The following is a 20,110-nucleotide window of genomic DNA, read 5'->3' as shown; positions in this document are numbered from 1 at the left end:
ATTTTATATATATATATATATATATATATATATATATACATACTATTTGTGCTCAAGAAAATGTATTCTTTCTTTAAGATAAATGTTAAATGCTTGTCCTGGTCCTCTTTAAGTGATACAACAATAAAAGTATAAAGCTTATAATAATCACAAAAATTGGCATTGAGATTGAAATGAAATGTGAAAATCTTAATGTTAGATCATTTGCTATGTAGTGTATGCAGTACGCTCTTGACCTTAAAATAATAATGATAATAAGCAAAATAACCCATATGAAAAAGACTATCTGGCACCATTATAAAATGGACCCTAAAGGTAGGTGTCAGAAGTAATAGCCGACAATAAATTATAATTTCATTTCATGCCGGTCCCCAGCCCAGATAAAATGACTAGGTTGCGACAAGAAGGGCGTCCAGCGTAATAACATGAAAAATCAACGTTCGGCCCAACGGGACAAGCCAAAGACCGTTGATCGTTGGTTTTATATCACCAGTAATTGTAATTAGTGCGTAATAATTTGAGTATTAATTTGAGCCTAATATTTTTTAAATAAAAAAAAACATGCAATATGGGGACTTTGAATTGTTGCACGTGTTTATTATTATTATTATTATACACAGGGCAGCATGACCCACAGGTGCGACTCTTTTATCATAGTAATAAAAATATTGCATTAATGTAGCTTACAAAAAATAATTTCCTAAATTCTCAATAACAAGTTGCAATTTGCAAACATCGTAAACCCAAAACCCCAAAATTTCTACACATTATTTCTGTGTTAGACCAAAAGCAGAAAATACATCAGCACTTTTAAATATGGACCACAAATTTTACTTTGAAGTTGTTCGCAGGTGCATCAGACAGATCTCTAACACCACTGTTGGCTTTTTTTATATAATTGATCAACTGCATACGAATTAACACGTCTTTTCGAGAATGCTTAGGACATGACATTGAAGAAATACAGTTTCATTTTCTGTCTGGTGCATTGGTAAAAGTTTCCATCAGTAAATAATAAATATAAATAAATGTGCATCTGATTGCATCTAATATAAATGCAGTTCAACTTAGTGATGGGTCAAACAATCGCTTTGAGAAAAATCACGTCAGCAACGCAGCTGCTGTGTGAAGGAAGTGAAGCGCTACTTTTGACTGTATTCATGCTGACAGGAGACTTGGTTTGGTGCTGTTTGTGTTAGTTTTGTTTCGTCATTATCCGCTGATATTTATGGAACCATCGAGAAAAAGTTTTTTTTCCCAGTCTGGAATCAGTTTGATCTTATAACATCAAATAAGATAAATGTTTTCCTTTTCCGTTTCCATTTGAGTTAATTATGTTCAAATTCCTTTTTGAAGGACTCATTTAACCTTTTTTTCCCACAGGAATTAGCTTTTCATTTTATTTGCAGGTAAAATATTCGGCTCTACTCCACACATAATCCAGAAGCGGTTCATCGATGCACCTCTACAAACTTTCTTTAAAATATTTTATGTACTCCCGCCTCATCTTGTACCTTGTGCAAGAGTTTTTTCCAAAGCAGGAGAACTGATCTCAGAGACAAAATCGCCTTGGTCCCAACATGCTACAAAAACTTCTTAAAATAACACAACCACCACTTTCACTTATTTTTCATAAATGACATAACAACATTTTCACTTTGATTCCACGTTTTTCACTTTTACTTCCTTGCAAAAAAAAATGTTTGTACATTCTGTATTTTATCAATCATAGAAATCTTGTTTGGTTCTACTCAAATTAATTGGAATATATACACTTCTCTTTCATTCAGTTAGCACTTTATTATCATCTGGTTGTGTAAACATGAGCATTCATCCACATGTCAGAAGCGATGAACCCAATTCAGTCTCCACACGCTTTATCCAGGTTGGCTGCAATGTTTTTGTAATCCAGCAGATGTCGCTATTAAGCGATACACCAGCACAGTGTCAACACGGTCAGCACAGTTGGGGAACTGTGCCGTACACTCCATGAGGTGTCACCCATCATTAGTTTAACTTTACACCACATCACATTTGTACTAACTCAAACTGGCTTAAAACTAAGAGAATTGTATTACATTCACTCTCTTAGCTTATATTTCCCAAATTCTGAAAATAAAAATAAAAATCTGTTTTACCTGAAATGTTTGTTTTTTTAAACACAGAGTATGTTCAATAATGTACATTTTTGGGAAGTGACATATCAATAATTTTTCTTTATAGGCATAGTTTTATACATCTGATCCCAGTACTGTGTTAAACCTGTGATCTAGTAAGCACAAAAACTCTGTGTCAGTGCTATTGAAACCATTTGGCTGTGTGTTGTTCATCTTAGCACATCAAAAATACTGACTGAACAAGCCTTTGGCTTCAGGTCAGTAAATTCCTGTTAAACTCCGCTTTTCTTATAGACATGAGGTAGAGAGGATGTTACTCATCAGATCCTCCCCAGTGACCGACAAAGGACAACATTGTTAAACACAGTTGGGACTTGTGATTTGCCTTGTTCCTACTGTAGTTTAGCATTGTCAGCATAGACAACATATACACTGCATTGAAAAGATGATACAAGTTTCAAACCATATTTAAATTTTCCTTAACACTTTTAGGAGAATAGGTTACTCAGGCTAACGAGGTCGAGATAATATTGAAAAGGGCCTTCCAAGTTGTTGTGCCTGTATTTGCTAAAAAGCAGTCTAAACAATCACCTGGCAGCAAATTCTAAAACCAGATGTTGGAAAATTAAACTTAGCTAAGTAAAACAACATTTTATTTTTATATTGGCATTATTTTTTGTGGGCCTGTTACAAAAGCTTTATGTGTATTCATAGCATGTGTTTTTAACATGCAAGAAGCTGATGAGAATCCAACCTACAGCAAGTGTCAATCACATTATCTTAGTGGCACAAAAAGTGAAAAAGTGGCTTAATGTCAATTTTACCAGTTATACACAAAAATGCAACAGGATTAGTGTTCAGGGTGACATATCTTAAAAAAAAAAAAAACTCTGCTGGAAGACAATAAATTCCTTTAGCTTTTCTCATCTCATCTCTACATCTAAGACAGCTATGGGAGGGAGGGTGGCTGGGTGGAGATGTTTTGTTCCTCCACGAGATGGTTCTTAGCTCCCCTCCCCCCCAAACACAGTTGCATTTGAAGTCATCCATGTTGGCAGTCAATAGCATTTTATATTAGGAACTAATAATTGTCTCTGGTAACAAAATTAAATCAAATATGAGAATGGGAAAAAAAATAATTGCAGTATCTGCCATGTATGATCTTTTGGTATATATAGTATAATAATGTTTCCCACTTTTAGTACAAAGTAAAGAGGACTTGTTTTCTAGTGTGGGTAGTTGGTAGTAAGTTGAAGTCACCTTAAGTAAAAGTAATGTCTTCAACAATATGGCATCTTTGGGAAAAGTCTTTGCTTGTTTTACTGAGGTTCACAGTCTAGCAATAAAAAAAAACCTCACAAATTCATAATTCTGTGAGAGAAGCGTGTTGTGTCTCCTGCGTGCAATCGATTTTTCCCTTCTGTACGAATGGAATATCGTGGGTGCGGATAGGTAGAGGGGAAGAGCATGTGGACTGCTATGCATGTATGGTGCAAAATTCAATACTGGTCTGGCGTTGTGTAAACTAAGATTTGACTGGCATTAGTTACTGGTGGCTAATACAACCGATTCTGAATTAAAACTAATTTCATTCCATTTCCAGTGAATGTCTGGTCATAGCCCTTTATGATGCTACACATAGTAGAGATGGGCGGATGATAAAAATAAAAAAGGTACGACGCTTTTTTTTTTTACTTCTGCAAAGCACACTGGTTCAATATATCATGTTGGGGCTTGTGTTAAACGAACCATCTGGGCTTTGTGCACGTGTGGAGAAAACGTTCATTTATTTTACTGTACGACTCTGCATAGTAGCATCTAATTCTCTGTACTTGCTATGTGCGAAGGCCAAAATCTTTTCTCAGCACAAATCGATACAAAGCACCAAAGCTGCTCATCAACTGCGTGTCATCACTTTGTGTACTGACTGTTCATAGAGGAACGGCTCCAATGCCTAAAATCCAGATCTGCACCAAAGAAAAGCATACAGCATAAAAAGCAATAACAGCTGCTATCCACTTGAAAGAAACATGTCATTACACGTTTTGGAGATTTTTTTTTTTTTTTTTATGTGGCTGTGATCATAAGGAAGCCAACATTAGCAATAGCTATTGGTAGCTTAAAAAATAAACACAAAGAAAGAAAGAAAAAAAGGCTTTTGGGCGCAAACCAATATCAGTGTGAACTTGGAGTAAACTCTTAGTTGCATTGATGTCCATCAAAATGACATTATCCCAGCGTACGCGGCACGGCTTGGGTTGGCAAGGTGAGAGCTTGACCAAATAAAATTAGAAGTTCTTTTACTGTGTGCTTGTAGATCTTTTTCCCCCTCCCAGAGTATGACAAAATGGCCAGAAGAGAAGAGATGTGCTGGAGACTGTCGATGTGATGGGAGTGAGTGCGTTTCTCAGCTCTCGTCGTCAGGATGGTATTGTTCCAGCAGTCGAACATGGGTGAAGGGAAAGTGGCCTCGTTTGCCCTTGCACTCACCTTCCCATTGGCCATTCACGTTGATTTTGGTCACTTTAACCATGTCTCCCACCTGAAAAAAAAAAAAAAAAAAAAAAAAAAAAAAAATAGAAAGATCGGAAAATGATTCACAAAAGAACACTTTCTCTCTGCTTTGTATTACCTCTCATCATCAGCTCATGGAAATCAAAAATAAGTTTCATGTCAGACTCAATTACTATCATGTTTTGATCTGACTGATCCATCTTCATTTTGACAACTGCAAAAGAGTAAAACTATATCTAGACACCCCAGTTAGACTGACATTTAGTGCATATAGTATATAGAATAGTTTAGACATAGTATGGCAACTCGTTTGACTTTTGTTGTCAGAACTAATCAATACTGTAGTGTCAGTGAGAAGCCTTAGAGAATAAATCCCTATTTGTTTATATGAAGATAATTCCAAGTTTTGAAGCCTACTTTTAAAATCATTTCTACCTGCTGCTTTCCTTAAAAGTCAAGTGTTTTCCTCTTTTAATTTTAACAATCTGTCACCATTATTGCAACATCCGTAACTTCAAAGAAACCGCCATAACAGCAATACAAAGGGGAAAAGATCAGAATTATTCAGATAAAACATTAATTATTTGCTAGTCCTCATCTACAATGAGAGTGAAGTGAATCCTAACTACAGTCTCTATTTGAGCAGCCCATACAAATATATTGTGAACAATTTTAATAGCAGCTGAAGTCAAATAATGCAGTGCAATGACATCTAGTCTGCTTTATCTCAAAGAGCAGCACACATACACACTATCCACTCTTGTTAAATCAAACAAAATGGTGGTTCTGTGTTTCTTTCTTAGGAAGATTCAAATAAACAGGGCTGCAAAGAGCTCCAACAACTAAGAGCCGTGGAATTTATGGAGTGGCTGTGCTGAAAGTTCGTACCAAACCAGTGCTTATCCAAAGGTAGAATGTGTGACAAAATACATTTGAGCATAGTAACCGATAAGTAACCAAAGCTACTGATTAAGTTACAGTCAGCTCTAAATTTAGTTAAACTGAATTAAACTTAGTATCTTTTTCTGCTCAGTCTCAGTTTAACATAAATTTGTTTATTTCACTACCAGTTCTGCATCGGAACCATCGCTATGTAGCACTGGAACTGATTAAAGCATTAGCCAATTTAAAGAAAACTTTTTAAATCAAAAACTAAAGTACATAATCTTTGTGCTGGGAGTGAGCTGGATAGGCTCATTAACCATCACTTGTTACAATTAATCACTTAGCAGATGCCTTTATCCAAAGAGAATTATAAGTAACCAGCAGACACTAGGAGGACAACTTGTGGGCTCAATGTCTTGCCCAGGGACACTGCAGCTTGTAGCCAGGAGGACCAGGAATCGAACACAGACCCTGTGGTTTGTGGATGACCGCTTTACCGAGTGAGCTACAGCCGGCTAACAAACAAAGCATGCAATGTAGAGGCACAGATTTCTGTCTCACAACAAATTAGCTGAGAATATTGTATTTACTAATCTAAACAAATAGTATCTGTTCTGTGAAAACAACAAAAAAAGACGTGACTTGTTACGCTGGGCTCCAGTGGTAATCAATGTACAATGTATCATTCACAATAATCTAATGGGACAAAATGCATACATAAAGAGAGGCCATTGTAAAGGATTAGTGTCTGCCTTTCACTACAGAGCCATCCCACTGAGAGTGTTTTCATGTCAACTGTCAACTGAAATTTATAAAATATACTTTGTGTGTATGCTCACATGCATGAGTAAGCCATTAACAATCAAGACAATCTATGCTGCCTCAGCTGAGAACAAAAACAAAAACAGAACAGTGAACAGAAAGTAAGCCTTGCAGATCACGAATGGTGGGTGGAACTACTACCTCCAGAGCAAGTGCCGTCTTGTCGTAGGCATTGGGCACCCTCTTCTGAATGACTCGAGCATACACAGGACCATTCTGTAAGTTGGGAAGCTGTGTATTTACTACAGGCTGGGCATACTGGCCTGGGTCCCCCAGAGGGTTGGACAGTGGGGCCCCTGTTCCATCTGTGCTGGCCAATACACCTTGTCCAGTGCCCACACCAGGAGACCCCAGGCTGACCGTAGTGGGTGAGGCGGGCCGGAACTTCTCCACATAGGGCACTGGGATCATTCCGGCTCGCCCTTCCTGGTTAGCAGCATTCCACCACTGCTCCTCGGGCTTCTCCAGCACACGCAGGATGTCACCCTTACGGAAGGGCAGGTCCTCATCATCATTGCCAGGGAAGTCAAACAATGCCCTTACAAACTCAGGCTCTTCAGGCTGTTGTTGGACACAGGCAGAAGAGGGGTTGGTGAAACCTGTGTGCTTGGCTTTACCTATGGGCTCTATAAGTGTAGTGGTGTCCAGGTAGTGGATCTTATAAAATTCCAGGAGGGCTGGCAGCGCCTCAAACTCCTGATCCCCAATCCGAAACCGAGGAGGAGCTAAACCTGGCAAAGGAAAGACAGCTTTGTGACTATGTTGAAGGTACAACATAGAAATGTAGATGCAAAGGAACCAACAAATATCTGAGGACAGACCAAGGAGGTCCACAATTACTTGCAGCAGCGACTAGCTTGTCCCAACTTTATATTCACACTGCAAGCTAGAGGATTAATTCTTCTCCTACAGTTCAGTCACAGCATACTGGTGGGAACTAACCTTATGTGCAAGATTATAAGGCTCATACCCCGTTTGAAAGATTTAAAAATATCAAGTTCAAATAAAGCAAAAGCACATTTATTAAGTTAAAAATAAAGGATCATTCACAACTTCAAACCTACACACAGAACACAATCATTCTGATTGCTGAACAAATAACGATCCTAAACCGCATTTCATACTTCTTGTGGAAACTGGCACAAAACCCCTGCCCCTGTATGCCTACAAATGTCAGTAATTATTTCACTGGAACAAGCACATAGGCCAGCACAGGCCTGGCGACGGTCTCATTTTTTAAAAGTCAGTTCTATGGCAGCACATAGTTCCTTGCTTGTGATTGACTGTGACCCAACCATGTTCTTGTCCACCTTTTTCCAATCCACACCAAAAAAAAGGAAATCCTCTTGTATTTATAAGATCAAAAACAAAAGAAAGGAAAACTCCCATGCCAATGAAAAACGCTCAGTACAGTGTAAGAGTGTAACAACTCTTAATGTCCCTGCCCACAGATAATACAGACCCAGGCCCACATTATGATACAGATGTAGATAAATGCGTTGGTACCCTTCCACTTAAAGAAAAAGTATTCTTTAAGTGAGCTGAATGAGCCTAATATTTTGTAATACAATTTGGAGGCACTCATTGCATTCAGGTGCATTATGTAGCTCAGAAACAGTTTCGATGAATGACTGTATGACTTGTGTTTTATACATGAGAGTTAAGTGTCACTACTGTATTTTTTTTACTTTGCATTTACTTATTGAAGAAAGATGATTTCAGTCTAAGCTGACAAAGTACTATTGTATTGCAAATGTCAACCCTTTACATAGATGTTCTAATAGCAGGCTACCTCAAAACAGTTTGGGGGCATTTTTAGATGCATGTTTGGGTTATTATCTTGACAGTTTTAGATAATTCTGCTTCAGAGTGGTGTCTTCCTCCACAGCATGTGTCGATAATCATTTGATTTCACCGTGCTCTTTTGAGATTCCTACTGTAGCCAGGTCCTGTACTGCAGTCCCATGGACCTTAAATTTCTTAATCACACTAACAGTGTTAGTAACTTATCAAGAACATTGACTTGGAGAAGATCTTCTGGGCTTTACCTTAGCCATGCATGTCATGCTTCCTTATGGCCACAGAGAGCATCTTCTTTTGCATGTTCAGTGCGGTGCACACAGTGACACCAGACAACACAATTAAATAGGCTGAATGACGTTACAATTTAGACACCTGTGATACTAAGTGAAGACAGCAGTCTGCTTGAAATATCACTACAATCTACATATTCAATTGCCATTTTTAAGCAGTACCAAAACATTTCAGAAAATTATAAAAGCATCATAAATTCACCCCTTTCAGTTTTCCTATATTATTCCATGCAAATAGAACAAAACACAAATATGCATTACAAGAGTTCTTAATTTAAACACTAAGGCATCGTTTCAGTGAGGTGCAAGAATACCAGCACCTTTAGACTCATCTGCCTTATCTTTTAGAAATTCAAATGAGAAACCAATGGTAAATGCAATAGTCAAAAAGTATGGTTTTTGGTATTACGGTTATTTAAATGCACGAGAAAAAAAAAGGTAATTCATCACATTAAAGCAAAAATCCTGTAAATCCATTAATGCCATAAAGTGAACTTGCACAGTGATTTACAATGTCGTTCAAAATGGCCTAGAAATATTCATACAGATAGCTGCTTCACTAGGAGCAATACAAATAAATCTCTTCAGGGTGACAAATCTGTGCCCTAGTAACACCCAGTTGTATCCACAGTGTAGACTGATGTGTTGACATTTGAGTGCAATGACTGAAGACAGTTGCCATGTCGGTCCCACAATTGATTATGAGAGAGAAAAAAATTACCCAATGCTAGAAAACTGAGAAAGGGCAGACATTGGGCAATAGCCATCAAGACCTAAAGGCACAGCAGCAGACCGGTTAGGCTGTGTATGTGCAACAGAGCAGGAACACAAGCATTCCGCAGACGCCAGTCTGACCAGTCATCCTGGAGTTGTGACAGCCCAGTCTCCCCAGTTTCATTCATGCCTGCAGTAGCAGCAGCAGCAGCCCAGCCCACCTCTCTCTACCACTCACTGCTGAGCTACCATCCTGCTGCCTAAACAAGGACAAAACATCGCCTCACCTCTTAGTCATGAAAACTAATTATTGGTCTCAAGTAAATTGGTTGCATAAAATAAGTCTGACTGGCTGCGAGCTGAATAGTACACTTACACAAACCTCCATTTAAGAAGCTGTCCACCTAAAAATGTTTTACTGATCAAGTTCACAACTTCTGCAAAGCGACTTGCTCACATGAAGTGATTCCCTCTGGTTCATCAGATACAGGATATAATAAGACATACTACATTCAATTTCAGTCATAACTGCTGAAGCTAGGCAGCTAGTTTAATTAGTTACAGCCATAGTTAAATGGGACAGTACAATAACAGAGAAAACCCTATAAACTGTGATAAATGGCATGTACAATCACAGATTTACAAAAATCCATTTAAATTGGACATTTCATAACAGCTGATTGGCATAGCTTGATCAGAGGGTGGGACATATCCTGAGAGGGGTCACATGCTGGAAAATTTAAACATTAATAGACTTATTGTAGCCTTAGCTTCAGGTGAATAGTGGGGGGGCTACCTATGAAATCAGAAGTAGTAATTCATCGTTACCTGAACCAGACTGCCGGTTGTTACTGATGCTGTTGATAATGTAATGGGACACTTTGGAGTTCTCGGAAACGGACAGCACGTAGTCACCAGGGCTGGTTATTGAGTCTCTCACCAGGAAAACACCATGTCTCTGTCCCTGTAAAAGAGAAACTGCCTCCTGGCGACTTAGCCTTCCCCAGTACCAGCTAGCACGGTCTTCGGCATCAAAATTACCGGCCATGGCTGTGAAATCCTGTCAGAGGCTTGAGGCCTTTCCCCTTCGCCTCTCCCTATCCGCAACTCATACAAAAACTTTGGTGGACTAACGCTGCCGCCGGAAAACTATGATCTACCGTCCACGAGTGATCCCACAGGGTTCAGAGTTGACGGAGTTAACGCGGTACCATAACACTAAACCCTGTGCTGCTTAAACGTGAAAGCAACACAAAATATTCATTACTAACGTGCAACAAGAAACTCCGGGAACTGAAATGGCGGATCTAGGGAAAAGTTGACCTCATCTACCGGAAGCGAAGCCTAGTCCATGGGAAGCGCTGCATTCACGCGTCTTAAAGCGTCGGAGATACATTTTACACAATTTCTGTTTCCTTTATTCCAACACTGTACCGTGTTGGTTGTTAAATGTGCATTTATTAAACTCACCGACATAATTCCAACAATGTGATAAATTCGCTAATAACAACCAATTGCTCAATACACGCAAAATTAAACGTGTTTTTTTTTTCATCAAAGTTTTCTTGCTCCAAATTTTTTTGTGCGTTCACAAGCAAACACATACGATCAACTGTTTCGCTTTACGGAAAAGCAAACAAAATGACTTCTGAGGCTGAAAATCAAACATTAAGGTCACTTTGCAGCAGTTACATGGGGAAAGGGGAGTTTAAAAAATACATTTGTAAAGTTAGTATCCATACTTTCATCTCTCTCTGACTGGTTATCCCACAGTCCAGGGGAAATAGCCTCGTACAAATAAAGAATAAAGAAAATATATACTGTTTAATTGGTATTTTAGGTCAGTGGCTTTTCGCATTAAGTTGGTTCTACCAGTAGATGGCAATGCACTCTTTCTTATACATTGCCATTCACATTCATATTCTCAACACAATCCTGAAAATTGCAAACCATCACTTTTCCAAAAAAAAAAAAAAAAAGCTGAAAATTCGCCCTTGAGGTTGTTTAGGGTCCAAAGTAGGATCTTTCTATGTCAGACCAACAGTCAACCCCCAAAATATTCATCATACAACTATACAGAATGGAGAAAAACAGGAAATCTTCTACATATTTGCTTCAAAATGAGATTATTAATTATTTATCACAATGTTGAGATTGAAAGGCCATCCTTGATCTTGAAGAGTAATTTGACAAAAAATACTCATCCTGGTGACAATTGAGGGCTTTTTTTCTCCTCTTTAAAACTCAATTGTGTGATAGTGTACACACTCATACCATGAAACAGGCACTCCTCAATGATGTCATGAAATTACAAGATTCAATCAGACTCCACTTTGCTGTCCCTGGAGCATCTCAATCCATCAACACTTGTGTTTGCAAACACTGACTGATCAACAACCGTAGTTGATACAAACTGTAATCACTTCATAAATTTGCGTCCTTTTATTGTAGCATTGTTGCTGATTTGAGATGTGCAGAAAAGGAACCTCTAATTGTAAAGATAGCAGCGTTAGAGCCACACACGTCATTAAGATGCCGCATTTTAAGAATCTTTAGACAGTAGGCTAAATGGGTCAAACTGGTGAACATACAGTATAAAACTGATAAAATGTGAGAGAAAAACACTAGTCATTGATTAAGTGATTTGAACAACACTGGCCTCCTGCTTGTTTTCTTGTTGGAGGCTCCAAACTAAATCAGTGCAAAGTGTTCACAACAAACCGTGGTTAACAATATCTAAACATTGTCATCTACTCTGATACAGAGTTATTCAAACTTCTTCAGGTGGTTGTACAAGGACTGGACATATGTAAACACACACATAGGGTCTGGCTTGTCCCCCATCTCTATCATGTCCTCCACCTCGATCAGACGGAGACAGTCAGCCTGCTCCCTGAAATATAAAAATGAAATAAATTATATTACAGGAGTAAATATTAAATAAGAATATTTTTTTCTTTTCAATAAAATTAATTAACATCTGCTGACAATGAATTATAGGACAATCATTCATTTCCAAACAATTATATGGTTTGCTAAATAGGCCTTGTTACACAGTAATATGTGGTGCAATTGTATTTGCTTACATTGTTTAAAGCGTTTGGTTGATGAAACGTTACACAAACAATTAAAAAATGTCCCTGTGCCTTGTCTTTGTATATGCAAACACTTGCTTGATTTTGTCAAGTCCGAACTTTTTTAACTCAAGTCTGATTTGAATAATGTCATATCACTTCGTACTTTTGTGTAATTGAGACTCATATAGCTTGTTGAAAAAAGTCAGATTATACAATTCCAAAATGTCAAGTTTTGTCCATTGCTTAAAGACTATCAGTCTACTAATCTGTGTAACCTGTTGAAAATATTCATTCTTTCAGTTTAATCAAAGTTCAGTTGAACCTACTCACTCTGCAGTGGTGAAGGCCAGCGTTAAGTTGTGCTTGCGGTTTGCAGGATCCAGCGTATTATAATCGAACTCCAGAGGAAAGAAAGAGTGGACCACAGCACAGAAAGCCATCCCATCACTCCAACTGGATGAGAAGTTCTGGATGTCTATATTCTGAGAAAATGATTACAGCTGTCCATTTACCACATACTGTGTGGATTTTGAGGTGAGATATGATATAATAGGAAAAAATATGCCATTGTCATACCTGATAACCAATGGTTTTTGAGCGGCACCACTCTAACAGAATCTGTTTTATACCACTAGCATTGGACACTCCAAAACTCTGAGAGCGCTTCAGTTTAGGCTTGGAGTCCTTTGGCCTGTTTGAGAGAAATGTACCTGAAGGTATAACTCAAGATAAAATTAAAAACATCTCAAATGCACTTACTTTGTAGGCTCAGAGTTCATCCTTTCAAAAAGAGCCCGCTTTGCCTGAGCCCCATTTGAGCGTTGAAGTGTTTGTGATTTCATTATATCCTGCTTAAACTCAACAACTGCTGTCTTTTTCACTTTCCTATGAACAAAAAGATGAGCAAAAAAAATGGGGAGGAGGTACAAATATATTTAGACAGAAGTTGCTAAATGGCTCTAAACATAAAAACCGTGCATCAATAAAACCATGTCAGTGCAATTAGATTTCTTTTAAACAGGATTCGTGGTCACAACTTACTTGTCCAAATTAGGGGAGAAGCCAGATTTTATGATTGATTTGGAAGGAAGTAATTTTTCTGCAGTTAGAAATAGACACAACATAGATAAAAAAGGAAAATAATCAATCACATGCTAAAACTTATACCTGCAAACTTGGAATGTTCCATTTTAATATTTTGTGAACTGTTATAAAGAAGCCTTTTGGTCGTCTACTACCATGTATTTTACCTGCAGACTGCGGAAAGCTTACACTTCTCTTTAGACTAGGACTGGGTGTCTTGAGAACTGGTACTAAATTCATGAGGTGAGGGAAAAAAAGAAGCATAAAAGTGGAGATTTTATTTTAGAAACAAAAAAAAAATCTATAAAGCGTCTATTAACAATTCTTCAAGACTAGAGTAACCCATAACCTCACCCCGCTTGAAGGGATATTCCCCAGGTTTTACTGTTGGGTCTTGTGATGCTAAGAGACTTGGAATCTGTGATGATGATGGTGAGGACTCCATGTTGGGTTTGGCCATGGCAGAGACAGGTAAGTTTGGCTTGTGTTCACTGATGATGTCTAATGAACAAAGAAACAAGCCACATGACACTCCATAAAAACAAAAACAAAAAAAGGAGCAACGTAAAGGCTCAGAGAAACAAAAAAATTAGTACTGTACTCACCACGTCTAAATGGATATTCGCCTCGCTTTATTGTCAGGGGTTCGGGGTCGGGATCAGATTTGCATGCAACAGAAGTCTCAGAGCTGCTTTTGGTTACAGCTGTGAGGGGAAGATGAGGCGAGGCCTGAGATCCAGAGCCAGACTGCTCATGGCATTTCAGCTCTTTTGCTCCAGATGAACCTGCACAAGTGGAAAAGGTGACAGAATAAAAGCATCTTAAAATTACAACTGGAAACAACGTAACATCCCATACTATCAAAACAAAACCAACTTGTTTTCATTGAAGTTCCAGGGATCAAATCCTTTTAATGCATCTCAATAATCTTCTGAGTTTGCACAGGGCAACATAGAGTTAAAGACCCACTAACTGACCTCTTACAAGAGAATACTCTCCTACATCCCCTGTTAAAATCTCTGCTGCAGAATGACCAGCTGCTTTCGGCTGTGATGCTGGAGACACAGCAGGTTTGGCTGCAAAAAGACACTCAGTACTGGCTTTGGTTGTCATGGCAGAAACAGGAAGATGGTGCTTGGGTTCCTCAGCATCTGAAAAAGTGAGAAAGAGTCTTAATACATAATAATGATGATATATTTCAGTTTTTTCTTTTTAATAAATGTACAGACAATTCTAAAATGTTTACTTTGTCGTTATGTGGTACTGAGTGTAGATTAATTAAGAAAAATAATGTATGTTCTTTCAGAAAGGATAATAAACTGCCCATTAAGTGACTTTGATGCAACTATTTTGTAGATTTTATTTTCCTGGTCCTGGATATTGAATATCCTGAAACTTCTTCTGTATCCTCCTACATTTGTATCTGTCCCCATGTCAACCACTAAAGTTTGTATAGAATTTATCTCCTGAATGTTTTTTTAGTTTCTGTCTTCCTACTTTGTACTTCTAGCAATTCCTAATTTGTACAATTGTGTGTCTATCTGTTTGTGTGAGAAGGAACAGATAAGGTAGAAAAGCTATACGTATATAAGTGTAGACTATTTAAACTTTAATTATTATTTATTAATTCAACGGACAAATGTGTTTATATGAATACGTATAGAGGAATCAACTGACCAGGTATTTTAGGGGTTTGCACTGTAGATTGAAGAGTCGTGGCAAAAGACTCTGAGCTTAGTTTGGTGATGGCAGCGAGAGGCTGGTGGGACTGCGGAACAGCTTTGTCAGCTTGGGCCGCATCAGCGTTTTCTGAGAAGACGTAATCAAAGGTAAGATCAGCTTGTCAGGTCAGACGTTTGAAATGCTTCAGGTCATCTGCCTACCTTGCTTCCAACTCTCTTCTGTAGTTGCGGCAACATTTTTCTCTCCTTTTGAATCAGTGCCCTGGACAATAACGACAAGATGTATAAAACATGCAGTTCTTCTTGAGGTGAACTGTGTCTTTTAAAGACTTATAATGTGACACCCCAAAACTGGTTGGGACACTAAGAGGACGGAGGACTGATGTGGTAACAAACTTCAATAACAAGCAGCTACAGTACATGAAAGATCATTTGCAAATGCACAAGTGTTTTACAGTCAATAAGAGCAATGTCATTAATCCATGGGAAATTGTTTCCTTCTCCACAATGACTTATCCATGTGAGGTTGTTCTGATAGGTACAGTATTTACTGGCTTGACTCTTGCTTTTGACAAACAGTTACTGTGGGAAAAAACAACTGTGTAGCATTAATTTGGATTCTGCTGCTTTAAATATGTATTGATTGATTGATAACTACTTTCTGCTTTGTCAACTTTTGAATGTGATGTAATTGTACAGTTCCCAGTTCTCTGAACCGCTTGGCCACCGACACAGTTAAAATAGTGTTTATAAAATTCTTTATGTAAAGTTTTCTAATTTGGAGCCAAGACCAATTAAGACTGTACCGTGTTGTCTGAGCTTGAAGGATGTGTTCAAGGGTGACCAGCAAAGTTTTGCTTTATTGGGCTGTCTTGCCACGACCTTAAACAAAGGTTATCATATTCAAAATTTTGTTTTAGCTTCAAGAAGAATTGTTCAACAATTTGTACATTTGCCATAGCAGCATTACTCTTTGGGGTATTCAGTCAACATAAATTTGTCATCAAAAGAGGTAGCTCTTAAGGCTGCAGCATCGGTGAGGAGATAAAAATAATTTTAGACCTTACTAGTCCACATTAAATTTGTGTGTGTGTGTTTTAAAATCTCTGTATGTGTGAACTTCAGCTTTCAACAGCTGAAAGTGTCTCCCTTAATGACAGCTGTTTCCAACAAACCTATGTTCCCACTGAGAGGCTATTTTAGTTTTTGTAACCAGCCCCATTGCAAGACCTTCCATTCCACTCTTGTTACATCCCGATATATCCCCAAAGTAATGGATGCTTCAGAAATCAAAGAGTTAGCCTGAACAGGTCAATCTGTTATATCAGCCTAAAGCTTTGGTCTTAATTTCCCCCTCTCCCATCCCCTTTAGCCTTTTGCTTTCCAGAGATACGCAGTGCTCTGGCAGCCTCGCAATATTGTCATTTTAGCCAGTCCATCAACTCCTCGTCAGAAGAGAGATTTACACCACAGTGGTTTGGGAGCTCTGCAGAAGCTGCAGCAAGCTTTCACAGTCTGTCTCTTTCTGACCTTATTAATCCCTTTGGTTTATGGCTGGGTTTCCATGCATATCACTTTGGCTGCCTAGAAACAGGCTTTGATTTGATACTAAACAACGCACACATGTGCATCATTTCAAAAGCAAAGAAACCAACTATAGCAAAAAAAACAAAAAAACTAAAGAAAAAAATACACTTTCAATCTTTTTGTCAATTTTAAACTTTGTGCCAGCTTTCATTTCATACCTGGAAATCTTATAAAATTTTCTAATTTTACTTAATTAAATCAGAGAGCACAACTCAATTTACAATTTACCTCAGCTCTATTTAAACCACAACATAATAAAAGTGGATATTTTGAATATTAAGTCTCCAAATACATGCTAATTTTGCTTATATCTGGTGAATGCTTAAATAGCTACCTAATGTATCTTAGTTAAATGGTGTAAGACCATAGCTGTTCAATGAGATTTTGTCCTCCAAGGAATTCACGGTGTATGTTTATACATATGAAACATTATAGATGTCGTATAGAATAAAGAACAGGGCTTGAAGACTGGAGAAGTTCCGGTCGTGCACACTTTTTAAATACTATTTACTCCCTGAATAAAGTAAACTTGTAAGACAGTTGGTTTTAGGAAAAAATCTCTCATTTGCACCAATTTAGACATCATTTGCAGCTGTGATGGAAAAGATGAAGTAGGAAATTGATGATAAATTTAAAACTGAGGGAGCAAAGTTATTAGCTGATGAATCATGAGCTATCTTAGTATGGGGGGTGTTAACTGTAGTGTTGAGAAAAGACCAGGTGATTTCAGTGGAGAGGAATGTTGGCAGTGTGTGTGTGTTTCGACAGGGCAGCTGTTCGACCCTCTCAGGGTGTGGGCTGGGGTATTATTGACATCAATTCAACTTTCCATTCTGAGATATGAGAGTTAGACTGGCTGGGGATCAAGATTCATAAGTGATTAGGGGGCACAGATTTATTTGCATAGCCCCACCTGTCAGAGTTTTGTGTTTGAGTTACGTCACAAAAAGGTAAATCAGTATATGTAATAGACTGTAGGCACGGTTCCAAGAATGTAGTACCATACACTAATGTTTGTCATCCCTGACTTTTTTTTAACCTCTTTTCTAAATATGATGACAAATAAAATATAAATTACATATTGATAATTTAGACTTGCATTCCTTGCATGTATTGGTTTGGGGTATGCAGAGGCTCCAAAGACCTACAGCTCTGTCCCAAATCACAGACCCAAAAATACATGTGCCCTTTGGAAGGCCTGCTGTTATTAAAGCAGGTCATGAGCAGAAGGGAGATATGACAGGAGCGGGGGTGGGGGTCGAAGCAAAAAGTATAAATATGTGCGTGTTTGTGTTGCAACAGTTTTTAAATGCATTCACTTAGGAATAATTGTCACTGTAAAATTGGGTAATTTTAAACCAATAACAATTATTTAATAATTGTAATGAGTCTAGTGAATTACCAGTTACTTCCCAAAATGTGTGACGTGTTAAATATAGAAAAATATAATCCAGATATCCTCAGTCAGGACCTTCTACACATATTCAAATCACAACCTTTTTTGTGTTTTTTCTAGATCATGTAGGCTCTGTTCATAGACTTGTCCGTCCATAATCTAACACCACTGTGGCGCACTAGAAAAAGAGCCTTAAGCCCAACTGCTCAAGTGGAACGGTTCTGTAGGAACAGTGGCTGTACTGAGAACCTTCCAGATGTGAAAGTGAGTAACTTTCTCAAAACGGTAGAGCACAATTTAACCAAAGTGACTGGTGCTGGGAAGTTAGAAAGAAGGATATGAATGAATGTGTTATTACTTACTGATGTGCATTTGCAATAATATGTTTAATGTGACCTTTCTATCCAGACCCAGGTAGTAACATTTTTTATTATGTAGCCTGTTATCTGTGGACAAACAATACTCACATTACTTTCCGCAGCATGTCTCTTTGCTCTCCATGGGGGAGGGGCTGTAGTGCTGCTGCTCACAGCAGCAACAGCAGCATGGCTTGATCCTTTACCTGCCCCACATGGATCACACAGTGCAGATGTAGACTGGCTCAACAGGCTGGACTCTGGGCTTCCAGAGTTAGACATTCCCCTTTTGTCTTCCTGGGTCTTGGACTGTATTTGTACATGTCCTTTCCCTATAGTTTTTTCCCCATTCTTGCCGTTCACATCAACAATACTCTTTACCCCAGTGAGATCCTCAACCAGATGGCTGAGAGCCTCCAGCTTTGCCTTGAGCTGTAGGTTTTCCTCCTGCAGCCTGGACACTGCCTCAGCCAAGGGTCCATTAGAAATGCACAGCTCCTCAATCCTCTGCTCAATTCGCTGCTTGAATGCACTTACATCTACATGTACCTCCCTTACGGCTGCCTGTAAGGTGGCCTTGAACTGAGCCTCACTTACCACTGACTCCTGGACACCTTCAGTAGCTGTATCCATGGCCTGTTAGAAACGTTTGACAACCCCTAGCTTTCAAGTCAAATGAGTAATAGGGGTATCGTTGTTGAGCTCAGAAACAAAACAATTCAACTTTTTTTGGCTCTCTCTTCTTAATGTCATTCTCTAGTTCAGGGTTCAAATTAAATTCTTGAGGTTGTGACCAAATAATATTGCACTCGCTTTACTCACAAAGGTTTTAAAGATATCTGTTCCATGCCTGCTTTCCAGTCAACATGCAAATTGGTTTTAAAAGGATGACTGGGGCTGCAAGAGTCCTCAGCAGCAACTTATTAAAATCCCATCAAGCTCCATGGTGGACTTCTCTCAATGTGAGTATTCTCTTACTCCCCTGTCATCTGGTCAAAGCAAGAGCAGTTGTTATTTATAAGTCATGGAAAACTCATGCATAATGTCATCTTGGGAAAAGAGATTACGTACTGCATGGAGAGATCAGGTTCTCAGTGCGTGCAGGGGCTGAGGAGTCATCAAATGAAGCTTGCGAATGGATACAGTTGAATTGGTTGTATCCTCTTTGGTAGCGCTACTGCTATGGGTTTCCTAGACATTTACTCTTGGTGCTTCAACTATGTCTGTTGTTTAAAGTATCTGTTTCCCCTCTGCTTGGGAGCAACAGGTTCACTTTTTTATTTTTGGACATAAAGGGGTGGGAGAGATTAACATGGGGAGGTGGAGCTAAGGTTATTAGAATGTTTTAGCCTGTCTTTGCTGTTGGTAAATCAATATGAGGTCAAACCAAAGGGAATTAGTGAAGTTTCGTGGTAGTCAATTTGAAGAGACAAGAACAGATCAGTAACAAGGCACGACCTAAATAACATAATGTTCAAGTCAACACTGCTATCTCAGAATAAACAGATTTATGAAAACTAACAAATGAATAAAATACTAACCATATAATAACTAGAAAGGAATTAAGAAGCATCTACCTTAGGAAATTAAGATTTCTTCTTAAATATCTACCTGTGATAAGGATAATTTATCATACCTTATTCCAAAATGTATTAAATTCATTTGTTTCCTCAAAATTCCACAAACAATATCCCATAATGACAATGTGAAAGAAGTTTGTTTGAAATTTATTATAAAAAAATGGACATGTAAAGAAGCATTTTTGGCATTTCCTCAACACTTTA

General features: G+C 38.3%; 2 protein-coding genes across 2 annotated transcripts; both read right to left on the bottom strand.

The window, feature by feature from the left end:
* Positions 1–2,753: 2,753 nt before the first annotated feature.
* On the bottom strand, positions 2,754–10,807 carry LOC137107788 (adapter molecule crk-like). Its single transcript, XM_067491776.1, has 3 exons — positions 9,974–10,807; positions 6,480–7,069; positions 2,754–4,659 (listed from the first exon to the last, which is right to left on the bottom strand). The coding sequence occupies exons 1-3, from the start codon at positions 10,191–10,193 to the stop codon at positions 4,525–4,527; spliced, it is 945 nt and encodes a 314-aa protein (XP_067347877.1). The 5' UTR covers positions 10,194–10,807; the 3' UTR covers positions 2,754–4,524.
* Positions 10,808–10,950: 143 nt separating this feature from the next.
* Positions 10,951–19,560, bottom strand: LOC137107787 (smoothelin-like protein 2). The gene is made up of 13 exons (XM_067491774.1): positions 19,398–19,560; positions 18,438–19,315; positions 15,189–15,249; positions 14,983–15,114; positions 14,283–14,456; positions 13,911–14,090; positions 13,660–13,806; positions 13,473–13,535; positions 13,264–13,321; positions 12,982–13,107; positions 12,799–12,913; positions 12,553–12,704; positions 10,951–12,038 (listed from the first exon to the last, which is right to left on the bottom strand). Exons 2-13 carry the CDS (start codon positions 18,957–18,959, stop codon positions 11,912–11,914), a joined length of 1,857 nt encoding a protein of 618 aa, XP_067347875.1. The 5' UTR covers positions 18,960–19,315; positions 19,398–19,560; the 3' UTR covers positions 10,951–11,911.
* Positions 19,561–20,110: the final 550 nt, after the last annotated feature.

The sequence above is a fragment of the Channa argus genome, chromosome 22 (assembly GCF_033026475.1).
Source record: "Channa argus isolate prfri chromosome 22, Channa argus male v1.0, whole genome shotgun sequence".
NCBI lineage: Eukaryota > Metazoa > Chordata > Actinopteri > Anabantiformes > Channidae > Channa > Channa argus.
This window is presented reverse-complemented; position numbering and strand designations above follow the sequence as displayed.